Source organism: Streptopelia decaocto (genome assembly GCF_964273445.1).
Source record: "Streptopelia decaocto genome assembly, chromosome: 20".
In the NCBI taxonomy this organism is placed as follows: Eukaryota; Metazoa; Chordata; class Aves; order Columbiformes; family Columbidae; genus Streptopelia; species Streptopelia decaocto.
In genome coordinates this window covers 2,420,032-2,433,425 of record NC_138675.1, presented here as the reverse complement: position 1 = coordinate 2,433,425, position 13,394 = coordinate 2,420,032, and the positions used below count along the sequence as shown (strand labels likewise).

Genomic DNA, 13,394 nt, shown 5'->3' with positions numbered 1-13,394 from the left:
GGTGGAGGCGCAAGCGGAGCATCCCCCGGGTGGGATGCCGTGAGGGCAGGGAAACCCTTCATTTCTAGCGCGGCCCCCTCATCTCCCTTGCCCTCTTTGCAAGGACACTTGGCTCGCCTTTTAAAGCTATTTTTCAATTTTAAAACAACTATAAACAAGCACTTCTTTTCCTTGTCTTCTTCCCCTTGAGCCCCAAAACTCTCCAGGAGCCCCAGAGCTCCGCACAAAATGGATGAGCCAAGATGTCTCCCCCGCTCCAGACTTCATGAATGAGCGACCCCCTTCTCCTCTCCCTCCTCATCTCCGGCTATAGATTGATAGATATAGATATATTTCATGAATGAGCCGAGGGTCCTCCCCCCTGCCTTGGCTATCCCTGCAGAGCCTATAAACAGCAAACGGCCCTTTACAACAATTCATCACAGGACCCAGAGCCATCCAAGCAAGTAATATGTTGCCTCAGATCTCGTATGTCCCACAAGACAGAGCGCCTGCTAATTAATAGACAGTGATTCCTGCAAGCAGCCCGAGCAGTCTGTAATATGATGAACTTCCTTTGTACCGGTGTCACCACAAATGTTTCTGATAAGGAAAAGCATCCAAGGATCAAAGACTATAAGCTTCTCAATTTCCTCAAGCTGCCTCTACTTTTCCTCACCTACTTTTTTATATTTTTCTCCCCCCCCTCTCCCCAGCCCCTCCAAGGAGATGCAAACCCCCTCCAAGGAGCCACAACCCGACAGACCTGAAGTCCGCTCAAGTGCAAGGGTCAGTGCCAGACTGTGTCCCCCCAATATCATCATCACTTCCACCTTCATATTCTGCCTTTACAAAAAAAATAATAATACTAAAAGCTCCGATTCTGGTCCTCTCCCTCCCCCGCACCTCCTCATCTCTTCCTCAGTTCTCCCCAATTCCGGATGACAAATGTCTTTATAAACAGGCATTAGCTGACATCTAATTTCTTTTGTGGCGAGATCCTGCGAAGTGCGAGCGCACGGGAGGGCCCGAGCGAGCGGGGACCATCCCCGGGGCGGGGAGCAAGTGTTTTTGGGGAGAGGGAGATGCCGACAGACTGGGGGGTGATGTTAAACCTCCCACCCCCGGGCACGCCGGCAAAGCCGCATGCCCATCCTAACCTCTCCTCCCCCAGTGAGCTGCACCTGCGCTTCCCAAATCCTTAATTTCTGCTTGTTTGGGGGCTGATTGAAGAGGAGGGGACAAGGATCCCCCCCCAAAAACCCAACCCCCGGGGGCTCTGGTTGTTCCAGGGTTGGGCAGGAGCTGGGGAACATGGGGGTTCCCCCTCCCCAGCTCAGAGCCCTCTGCTGTTTTCCCACTTGGGACCCCCCCAGCATCTTCTTATCCCCTAAAAAAGAGCCCAAATCGGACTGAAGTTCAGATTAAAAAAAGCAGCAAACCCCAGTGGTAGAGAGAACAGTAATGTGGCAGCTGATTGAAATGGGCTTTTTTTTTTTTTAAGAATACTCTCTATAAATATATAATATCTCCAAAGCTCAGGTCTTAAGAGGGTCCCTTATTTGCTTATTTCTTTTGTAGCAAACGTAATTTTCAGAAAGATACTTCCCCCCTCCGCCTTACCCTAATGCTCGAGTAAGTACCTTACAGCTTTAAGGCTAGTGTTATATGTGCTTTAAAATCCTGCCATGTAAATTCCCCTGAAAAATTTGGAAAGCTTCTCGGGGGGGCTTTGGTGAGGGGGGGGGGGGGAAACTGGGAGAGGGGGAGAAAGGGGAGGTTAATCCGGGTTTAATGCTATGATGCAGTCACAGGACCAGGGCTAGGCTGATTGTGTTATCTCTTCCCAACATTTGGGTCTCCCATATTTCACCCAGCCAAATAGCTGCGAGAAAAAAGTGCGTATGGAGGCACTCCTGACGCCTCAGGAAAATATGTTATTAATATCTAAATAACTTCCCAATACTGTCTCTAAATCTCCCCTTCACCACTCCAGATGATGAATTCGTTTGAAGTGTTCTCCCGTCTCATCTTTTCAGTGTCTCTCTCTCTCTCTCCCTTTTTTTATAACCAGGCTTATTTCAAACTGGTAAATATCTAATTCCTTTAACCACACTGCAGACACGTCTCTCCTCTCTTATATACAATTCTCATTTGGAAATATCCATATATACATGCCTCTGTAAAAGAGAATAAGCCCCGACACAGCCTTAAACTACTTCTTTGAATTATTTGAGGGTTAAAAGGGGTGTTTTTTGGTGGGGGGGATCTGTTTGTTTCCGAACAACCCCTGCACACACCTGGATCGCACATTTCACCGCCTTCCTGCCGCTTAATTCAATCTCTGCCTCCTCTCTCCTACCCCAATTATGGGCGAAACCTCGGATTAGAACTAGACCTCGCAGTTTCCTTCCTCTTCTGCTCTATCAGCATCCATCTCCCCCCATCGCCCAATATCTACTTCCTAACCCCCCCCGGTCTCATGTAATCTACCATCCACCTTCAAATTATAGATTATAACGTCTACAATGGATTTCCTTTCCCTTCTGAGCTGAACCCCGGGCACCCCACCTGCCAGCCAGTGCTCCTGATATCAATATTTGCCTTATATTTTCCCCGGTCTATAATTGAACCTATTCTTCTCCCCGAAAGAGAGAGAGAGGGGAGGGGGGTGATGTAGAAAAAGAAAAACCACAAACAAACCCTGGATCACAAACATCTCCCTTATATTATTTCACTTCCTGCTGTATAATTGAACCTCTCTCCCCGCATCCTTGTCTTAAGTTTGTTTTTTAAAACGTCTTGTATTAGATTATACTCGTTTATTCCCCCTTCCAACCTTATCTCTCCTCCTCTCTTCTCTCCTTCCCGTCACACTTGATTTAGGAAGGAGTTTATCTTGCAAACATTTGCCTACTTTGTTTATGTAGACCAGGTTCTGCAGCTACTTGTTCCCAAAAGCCACTGTTTGCCTTTGTAATTGTTATCTGTGTTTATTGTTGTACCTCATTTGTCTCAGCTTTTTTTGTGACATGTAAGCTCCGTGTGTGCTCACATCCAGCCCCCCCTTCCTTCTCCCTCTCCCTTTTTTTTTTTTTCCTCCTTTTTCCCTCCTCTTTCTCCCTGAAATATGCACAGAATAACTCAGCCTAAAGCCAATGAATTGCTTGACACTACCCTATCTCTTTCCTGCCCCCCATTATTAGAGCTGATCCCACTCGCAACACTCACAAATCCCGCCTGGTCTCTGTTTGATTAGATTGCCAACCTTTCGTAATCCCTTGATTTGATGAAGTGTCTCTTCCCCCCCCCCCCCTCGCTTGTCCCCCCCCCAACTCCCTTCTAAACATACATTTACAGAGAAAGCGCTTGTTGGTTTTAAATCGATGCAGATTTTTTGCTGATAAATTGACTCCATAGCCCCTGTTTTCACCCCCCAGCTTGGGAAACAAAGCCCTTTCCCAGCAGTGGGGGCGTCCCCCCTCTTTTTCCCTATCCCTTCCCTCCCCCTGAGCCTAAATAAATTTGGCAGGACCTTCTACACCCAGTCCAAACACCTTTCTCCTCTCTCCAGCCTCCCCAAAAAACCCGACACAAGCGGCAGTGCCCACTAACAAATTAATCTGTTATCACCTCCGAGTGTCCAAATACCCCCCTCGCACACACTGTTCACACCTGTATGCATTTCCCACCCCTGATAAAAACACCCCCTTGTGTTATCCTCGCCTTTCCCACTTGGGTTTCCCCATCCCACGCAATATTTCCACGAGGCGCGGGTGAGGGGCGAAGGAAAAAATAATCGAGCGGTGGAAGAAACTCCGTGCGGTAAAGGGGAGTTCAGAGAAATAAAGCAGGGGTGGGAAAGTTAATTAAAAAAATCGATGTTTTCACCCCAGATGGGAGGCGATGGGAGCATCCTCTGCAGGGATCCTGCATCCTGGGACCGTACGTGAGGGGGGGACAGGACCGGCTGCTCCCACCCGTGACCGTGGGGTGACACGGAGCCTCTAAACTGTCCCCTCTCCTCCAGGGCAGGCACATCGCCCATAACCCCAACACTTCCACCCGCGTCTGGTTGCAATTAATACCCCGCCAGGATGAGGTTCCACAGCACCCCTTTAAATTTTGGGGTGTTGCCCAAATGACACCCCCTCCTTGTCCTTCTCCATCCCCATCAAACACCTCAGAGGTGCGGCAGAACCGCGCATCACCCACCCGTGACCCTCCCTAATAAACCCCACCAGTCATAATAAATAACAACAACCCCAAATAATAATAACTCGGTCTTAACAAGGATAAAAAAAAATAAAAAATATAAAAAAAAGTGAAGCCTCATGAATATATGCCCAGGGCTAGCTGGAGTGAGCCGTTTAAAGATGAAAGTGCAAAGAAATAAAGGCTCAATTTAATCTGCCTTAAAACCCTTCAACTTAACGTTTGTGCTGGGAACTCAGAGAGTGAGTACTGATTGGGGATAAATACATTTCTTAGCATGCCTTGGAGCTATTACACCCTTCTCCAACACAGCTCCCTATTCAACAGCCACAGTTTTCATTACCAGCTCTAATAAGTCTTAACATTATTAAATGCCAAGCAGACGATAGAAAGAAACAGGCGCAGGGTGGAAGCTTTCTTTAACACTTAAAAAGAGAGAGCATTTAGGGCTGTCTTCCTCCGGCTCCCCGCAAGGAGAACCCGCAAATGGAGCAAAGGCGTTTGTCAAGAGGAAAAAAAGGCCAAAACAAAGTTGTTTTTTTTTCCCCCCATCTGCAATAATAAAACCCCCGCATTATTTAAATAAAAGCAAAACTCAAACCCACGCAGTAAAAGCAGAGCTGGAGAACAAGTGTCAGGAGGGCCGTAGTAGTTTTATTTCATTGCAAACCTCCCAGGAAAATTGGTAGGGGGTGCGGGGGGGAGAAATCTTTAAAGATTGTTATTTCTGATTTAAAAAAACAACGCAAAAATATACAGCGCGCACTCACCACCTCCGAGTGCTTTACAAGTTGAATCATCAATTACCTTAATTGGGGCCATTAAAACTTTTCCAGACGTGAAAATACACATTGACGGTGGTAATTCTTTAAAAGATTTTTAAAATTATTCTTGTTTTTTTTTTTTTTAATTGCGGTGGTCGCGGCAGCGCCGGCTCCGACGCTGCCAAATCGCCGCTTCTGCGCTTCATGTTCCCTCCCTCCAAATAAAACCCCAAATCAAAAGCTTTTTGGGGCGATTCCTCCACAAATCTACAGACCCGGGACGCGATTGCGGGGGAGGAAAAACCCAAACTAAATCTAAATTCCTGATAAATGGCGATTTCTCTCCGGGGATGGGAGAGGGAGCGCTCGGGGGTAACGCGCCGCTCCGCGGGCTCCGCGATCAGGAATTTGCCCAAATTAGCCCTCGATTCAGACCGGGCTGGTTTCATAAAGAAACGGGGGCTCGTGGTTGATTTGTCCGCGATATTACCCATGAAGGAAGAAGAGGGTGTTTTGTTTTGCTTATTGACACGCACTCCTGCATGTTATTAAGGAATAAAAAGCCTCCAGCTCCTTCGCTCTTTATTTTGCTTTTGGGGGGGGGGGTGATGGAGAAAACACGGACAAGAGAAAAAATATCAGCGCTCTAAAAATTCTAATATATTTTTTTTCAAAGTGATGAGGCTCGAATAAAATAAATCTTCCCCCCCCCAATCTCCCCGCTCCCCAATAAAATTAAAAACACCCCAAAGTGATGTGGGGGGGGAGGTTTCGCGGACACAATAGCCCCGATTTGCAAATGAGCATCGCCTGTTTCCAAATCACAAGCAACATTTTGCACCGTCCAACGGCCATCCTTTTTCCAACAGACGGTCCTATAATATTACAAAACTATCTAACAGCAGGGAGTTTTGAATAATTTATCTCCCTTTCTTCCCTTCCTTGGCCCTTTGTCCCAACTTTTTTTCCTCCTTGCAGAATTTTGAATGAGAATAGACAAGCCCTCCCTCCCCCATCCCTTTACTCCATTTTTAAGGCAGCCTAAGGTTTTTTCCCCCTTTTTTGCCCCCCCTTTCTTCTTTTTTTTTTAGCTCCTGTTTGCTTTTGTGGGCAGGAATCTTTTGCTTATAAAGCTTCAATAGACTTGAAGGTCTTTGTAAGTGAAGTTCATCTTCAAGGTTGGGGGGAAAATAAAGAAAAAGGATCGGATCCTTAAAGAAACCCCTTTTGTGCACCTTCATTTAAAACTCCCACTAATGTTTGATGGTGACACGGAGAAGCTTTTTTTTCCTACCCCAAATTCCCCCCACTTTAATATCTCCCCATTCACTCGCATTGTCCCAAAATGGGGAAAACTTCGGGGCTAGTGAGAAACTTTGGAAACGATTCCCTCCTCATACATAAAATACCTCTCGCTGCTCTCCCTCTGGGCCTGACACCGATCATATTGCAAATTCCCAAAAACCCCGACCAACCCAACCCCAATGGCCATCGCCATTTTAACATCAATTTAGAAAAAAAAAATAGCAAACCTCGATTTCCTGAAGCACATCCCCAAGATTTGTTTAATTGCCATCCCACCCCCCTCCGCAAAGGCGCTGAGCTCGGCGACACAAGGAAATCATTTTCTGCCTAAACCATCACAGCATCTCCTCCCTCCCGTGGCTTAAAACTTCCCCGTGTCTTTGCAAACACCCTTATAGATAAACCTCAATTATGCTCCCTAAAAATGCAATATCTTGCCCCCTTTTTTGGGGTGAAGAGAAATCATCATCCCTCCCAAGCTTGCCAAAAAAAACAAATTACAAGCACCGCTCCAGCCGTGCCTTATCCCCCACCCCATATATACAGCACAGGAGCTTTAAGAAGTTCCTTTTTGCCTCCCAAAAGAAGAAAGCACCAACCACGGGAGACGATAACAGGGAACCCTGCTTGCCCCACCACCGGCCTGGCCTCCAGCCCTCCATCAGAAACGCCGAGGTTTATTTTTTCTGATTTTATTTGGGGGTACAGCCCCCCATTTCCTCCAATCTGGGGACCCCCATCTCCCCTCGGCGCTTCCCCGGCACCGGTGGCTCCGCGGCAGCCCCAGCGCAGCACCGATCCCGGCTTCTCTAATTGATATTGATTGGCCAAATTGGTCAACTGTCAGCCAGAGTTTCAGGGGACCACTTAGAGAGCAGGAGAAAAATCTGTTTAACAAATTCATTTAAGGAATCAGAGATGCTTTCTCCCCCCCAGACATCTCCTTTTCCCCTTTTATAAATAATTGATCCAGAGCAAAACACCAACAACTCTTCCTCCTGGGAAAGCATCCTCAGCCCGAGGCTGGTACCACCTTCCCCTTGCGGGGCCCTGCATCACACCCACGACTCTACCATCAATCATTTTTTGGAAAGGACGAACGCACGAAGCTCTGGAGCCATCCCCTGTCTTATTCTTGGTAGGGAGGGACGTGTCCCCTCTCCCAAATGTCCCCTCCAACCCAACCCCAGGGACACGCACGGTCACCTTTACCTTTGTCGCCCAGGATGCCGTCTATGCTGTGCTTGGCCTTCTTCTCTCCATCTTCCTCCTTTTTGTCGCAGTCCTCCTCTTCTTCTTTCTTCCCGAATTTGATGCGTAGCACACGGCTAATCGAACTCACTAAACCTCAGACAGTCAAAGACAAAAAGGCAAGTATAAGCTGCCTGGGAAGGTAAAGTGGGAGCCAGCCGAGAAAACCCAAGGTTTTCTGCAGAACTTGGGCAGGAGGCCTTGTGCACACACAAAGGGCACCCACACCCCCTTTTCCCAGGGGTACACACCTGCCCGATCCTCTGTGTACCCCAAAACACCCTTGGGTTCATCCCCACCATCACACTGAGTTGCCAAGCTGGACACCCAAAGTTGGACGCGCTCATCACTGTCCCCCTGAGACACCCGGCACGGGCGGCACCGGATTGTGTATGACACCCCACAGAGCACCAGCGCTGGTGCAGCACCCTGGGGTGCGCACCCCCAGGGTCACCAACTGCTTTGTAACAGCAAAAAGCCCCCCAGCATCCAGCTTTCACCCCAGCCCCAAATGGGACCCCACAGCCTGGGTTCAGCCCTAGGCCCTGTCCTGCTTTGGGGGACGTGTCCTGCAGAGAAGGCTCAGCCCCCCAAAACAGAGAGGAACTCTCAGCCAGGACCTAAAGAGCTCACGCATCCCTGCAGACCCAATACTGGGGTATGGGGCCACTTTCCAGAGGTGGTGGGGATCCCTGGCTGATGGAAACACTGCTCTGCAGCCCCCACAGAACAGGCAAATCCCACTAGAACAACCAGGGTCTCCTTTAATCCTGGATTTGGGGTCTCCCTCCACACCAGGAGCTCTCTGGCTTTCAAAGCAGTTGGAATAAATCAGGAAAATCGGTTTGTTTGTGTTTGTTTTTCCAGCAGACCGCAGCACAGCCGGGGCACAAGCCCCATCGCCTGGTGTTTATTTGCTGCTGTGGGTTCACTTGAAGTGATTTTTTTCCCCCCCTCCCCTATCAAAGCAAAGGCCAAGAAGATGCTTATAGCCCCTGGAACTATTTTTAGTGGTGATAATTATTTTTCTCCATCTTTCTGGGGGTATTGGGGTGTCCTTCTTGCCAAGTTGTCTCCTCACCTGAGGGCACGGTGCTCCGGTCGCAGTGCCCATCCTTCAGCAGCCGGTCTCGGATCTCCCAGCTAAACATCCCGGGGTTTTCCCGTTTGTATTCCTCGATTTTCTTCTCCACGTCGGGAGTCGCAACCTGCTTTTGTGATCAAGGGACACCGGTGTGTGCCAGCGTGTGTGGAGGGAGGGAAGGGGAAGAGAGAAAACGCTTTTAATTGAAAAGAGAAGCTGTTCGGTTCAACCCGCCTTGCCCTGGCTGCTTGTTTGGGGGTCAAGAATAGGGATTTGAAGGGGGAAAAGGAGGGGAAAAAAAAGCTGGGGGAAGGCTCTTCTCTTCCAAATATTTGCTATCCTAAAAGCAGAATCTCTGGGGACCAAGCCCATCAGCCAGGATGTGTTTACCCTGAGTCACAGACAGGGATGCGGTGAAAGGGATGGTTTTTTTTTTGGGGGGGGGGGGTTTTATATACACCCAGTCACTTATTATTCCCCAAAACACGGTGGTTCGCCTCCTCCCCACAAACTGGGGCCGAAGCAAATACTTGAACGCGGCACCACTTGTTGCACACCGTGTGTGTGGGGAAAAAAACACCCCACAACTTTAATTTATTCACAACCTTCAACTCGGCACCGGTTTCTACCCCCCGAGCCGGCAAACTGCAGCTTTATTAAAGCCCCCTCCCCTCCTCTCCCTTTTCCCTGCGTGTGCACCTGAGAAAACTTCCACCCCCTAAATAACAATCTGAATTTTTTGAATGTAAAGAGGGCGGTTTAGCTGGTCCCCGGCATTGCACTCACCCTGGGTTTGCTGCCTCCGATGGCTCCGGGACGGATGGAGCCGGTTTCTTGGTACCTGCAGAGGATTTTGGAGACGCAACCGTGGGAGACCCGCAACTGTCGGGAAATCACGCAGGGCCGGATCCCGTGATGAGCCATCTCCACGATTTTATGACGGATGTGGTTGGGCAGCGGTCGGCCGTTGATAAAAACCCCACCGAGCTGGTTCACCCTGCCCTGACCCAACGGGGTGGAAACTGGAGAGGACGGGGGGGGAAAAGCGCCAAACAAAAGAAGGGAAAAAAGTTAAAAACCCACCAAAACGGAGAGCATCCCTCCCCACACCTTCAGCTTCTCGCCATGTATTTGAGTTTTTAAAAAGAAAGGAGAAGCCTCTCACCCAAGCCCTGGCCTCGGTATTTGTCACTGCATCACAGGGAAGATTTTTCCCATCGATAGAGGGAAAAATATAGTCCGTGACCCGCACACCCCTCGCCCGCACTCCGAGGTGGCAGCTGTTTGTGTCTATGTATATGTATTTCTGGCATTTTACACCTTTTTCTTTTTTAAATCACAGCCGACGTTTTTACAGAGAAAGATTTAAAACCATATGGTAAATAGATCCCCCAAAAACTTCCCTTTCTCCCCCCGCAAAAAAAAATCGCGGTCCACTTCTTGTTTCAAATTACGGGGCTATCCGCTTTCAAACAAACTTTTGGAAATAACCCCTTTAATATCCTCACACCCCCCCCCCCCCTTTTTTTAATTTATTTTCCCCTCTCTTGCACTTTTTTTCTCCCCTTCTTATTTTCTATGGTTTTGGGTTATGTCAAGCGGTTTGGGGAGATGCGGAATAAGCGCGGAGCTCCCGCAGCCGCGTCGCTTCCCGACACCTTGCGCAGAGCAACCGCGGCTCCTTAATCCCCCTCCCCAATTTGTTTAATATCTCGCTATGTCGATCTTGCAGATTAATACGATTTCACAGGCTGGAAATTAAAAAAAAAAAAAAAAAGCAAAAAGCGAGGGGGAGAACTCAGCTGGGTAATTTGCAGAAAGGGGGCGAGGGACACGGAAAGCGAGGGGGGGGATTTGTTTTTTCTCTTTATACAAAGAAAAAGTCGATTCCAGAAATTGCCTCGCGATTTAACAAGAATCATGCACCACTAATTCCAAGTCACTTGGCCAGCACTCCCTGGATATATCATTATCGACAGATAACACTCGAGTGGCCAATTTTACATTCAAGAGGTACTAAAACCGCCGGCCGCTCTCTCTTTTCATTATTCCCAGTCATGTTGTGCAAATATTGTTGTAATCCTTTGATCCTTTCCCTTGCCGTCTGTTTTACTTCATTTGCTACAGAAAAGCACTTCAACAAATCCCCCCAGCTTGTATGTTTTGCAGCCTGCGTGGTTTTCCACAGGTTTGAGTTTTGCCACTTGATCACGATCGGGATAAAATTTTCCTGTTTAATAAATGCGAGGAGAGGGGTCCCGCTCTGATTTTGCATTTTTTTCCCTTTTTTTTTTTTTTTTCCCCTACATAGAAATAATAATCCTGTAATACAAAGAAAAAAGCAGCTGATGGGGAAAGTTGATGCGCTGCGAGGTGGGGATGACACTTAGCGAGGTGACAGCTACAAAGTGTCCCCAACCCCCCCCTTTCCCCTCGCCAGCCCCGGCCAAGGACATCTCGGCTGCCAGTGGGTGCTCCCAGCTTAGAGGTTTTGTTCTTAATTTCCCCCGGAAAAGTTTAAAACAGTTAATTTGGTTGCTTTTCCCCACCTATTCGGGGAGATCAAATCGTGGAGATATTTGCGGGTTTAAAAAAAATTAAAAAGGAAGAAAACAAAACCCAAACCATGAGAACCTACCCTAAAAAATGTCCAGGATGCGCGAAACTACTTGAAATAGGAAGGGAAAATAAAAATCAAAGGAAAGCCCGGTAATTTCGCGGGGACGGAGAAGCTACATCGGGAAAGGGAGTTAAATAGCGGCGAGAAGTTGGATGCTCAGGTCGGGAACCCCCCCCGGCTGCAAAGTTCAGCTGTATCCCCACCCGGAGCAGCACCCCCCGGGTTATTCCGAGCGGGTAGAGCGCTTTAAAGAGGTGTTTTCCCAGACCTACCTTCCAAGGGGAAGCCTGTGCGAGGGTAGTTTTGCCCCGGAGCCGGGCGCATCATCCGAGGCACCGTCCCGGGCAGAGCTGCCATGGTCGCGAAAGAAAAGGGGGCTCGGGGTGGCGGAGCGGGTCCGGTCCAAACCGGGGGGGGCACCCCCTTAGCCCCGGGAGAATCGAGAGAACCGGGCCGGGGGGTTGGGGGGGTGATGCGGGGACTCCTCGGAGCCGAAGCGCTTCTTCTCTTCCAGCCCGCGGCTGCAAAAAAGACAAGGGAGAAATCTTTGCTCCGAGGGGGTAAAAATTCAAAATAAATAAAAATAAATAGAATAATAAGGAGGGGTGGGGAGGGGGGAAAAAAAGGGGGGGAAATCACCCACCAGAAATCGCTGGTAAAGTTTTAGGGCTATGTTAGAATCGGCCTGAGCGGGCGCTCCGGAGGAATGTAGCCCGGACTGCCGGGGGAAGCAGCCGCAGCCAAAGTTGTCTCGGTGCTGGGCTGGGCTTAGTGCTGGGGGGGGCTTGAGGGTGGGGGGGGGAGCCGAGTTCTCCCCTTATTTTGTTGTTGCCTTTTTTTTTTTAAGTGCCTGGCGCTGAAGGGATGCTGGTGACGGGGGGGGGGGGGGTGTGGGAGGAGGAGAAGGCGTGGGGGGGATGTCAGATGGGGGGGGTCAGATGGAGGGTTTGGAAGTTGTTAAAGCGCCGAAGTTGGGGCCGTGGGGAGGACGAACGAGCTGTGATAGGCTCCGGCTCCTTTCTTTTATTCCCGGCCGGGGAAGGGGGTACCACGGCGGGGCCGAGGGACCAATAAGAGGCAGCAGCTTCCCCCAAAGCTATGGGCTCGCCTTTTTTTTTAAAAGATCTTATTATTCATCACTAGGCTTGGCTTCCTTGTGATGGAAAGCCGGGGTCCCCCTCTCCCGGTTTGAAAATATATTGGGGTGAAAGGTGCGAGGAGAAAGTTTAGGAAAGGTGTGTTGTGTGGTTTCTATTAATTTTAATTTTGCGTAAGAAATTTGGGAACATCCGTGGGAGTCCCGGATAGGTAAGGCCGGCCCGGGGGGGCTGATCTCGGCCTAGGGACTGCAGTATGGATTAAAATAGAAATTAAATAATTTTTAAAAATAAATAAAATATATATAATAACCCTCCCAGCTGCCTGCCCGCTCCCCCAGGAGGGGGCCGGACCCATTTTCACCCCCTTGCCTTGCTGGGAGGCGGCTCATCCTGCCCCCTCGCAGCATCACCCCAGGTACCTCCCTGCGCTTCTCCCTCATTAACAGCACATCTTTAATTAACAGACGGGTTCCGAGCTGCCCAGCTGGTACCTTTTTTTTTGGGGGGGGGGGGGGGGGGGGACAGGGGACTCCGGTGCTTCCCCCCCCGTTCTCTCGCTCGCTCGCTGACCCGGGACCGACTGAACAAATAGTCAATGTTTTCCCCTCAAAATAGGAGCGGGGCAGGAATCCTCCTCGCAGCGGGGCATGACGCCAGGGCTCACGAACCCTTTTGTTTGAAGCTGTAAAAGGACTTTTGCCGTGCAAAACCGCTGGAAACTTCTCTTCCCCCTCCCTTAAAAACATCCCGGGGAGGAGCGGAGGGGGAATAAAGCTGCCAGAGACGCTTCTGACCCGTCTGCACCCAAAATGTGGTCCCTAAATCTCCTCCTTGTCCCCCACCCCCGGGGGCATCACCCCCAATCCCCCCTCCCCTTCTCCCTTTGAAATTAAAGCCCTGGCCGAACCCCTCCCAGTCCGGCCACATCTTCATCCCTCACCCTCTTCCTCCGCAGCCGCAAAGCTCAGCCTAAACCCGCATCCACAAAGCTCAGCCTAAACCCGCACCCGCCTCCCTGCGCACTTGGTTTTTCCCACGTTTCCACGCCTAAAATTCACCCAAACTCCCCAAAACCA

The 13,394-nt window shown here is 49.6% G+C and overlaps 1 protein-coding gene across 3 annotated transcripts in view; it reads right to left on the bottom strand.

Annotated features, from left to right (window-relative positions):
* Positions 1–11,575, bottom strand: part of PAX7 (paired box 7) — a gene marked incomplete at its 5' end in the record, with an annotated part of 94,426 nt that extends 82,851 nt beyond the window's left edge. For 2 of the 3 annotated variants that reach the window (XM_082069989.1, XM_082069991.1), the window contains 4 exons: positions 7,476–7,604; positions 8,596–8,725; positions 9,385–9,620; positions 11,491–11,575. In XM_082069989.1, coding sequence (XP_081926115.1) covers positions 7,476–7,604; positions 8,596–8,725; positions 9,385–9,620; positions 11,491–11,575 — 580 coding nt within the window. Of the gene's footprint in view, positions 1–7,475; positions 7,611–8,595; positions 8,726–9,384; positions 9,621–11,490 lie in introns of all 3 variants that reach the window. The other variant, XM_082069990.1, reaches the window with a different exon arrangement.
* Positions 11,576–13,394: the final 1,819 nt, after the last annotated feature.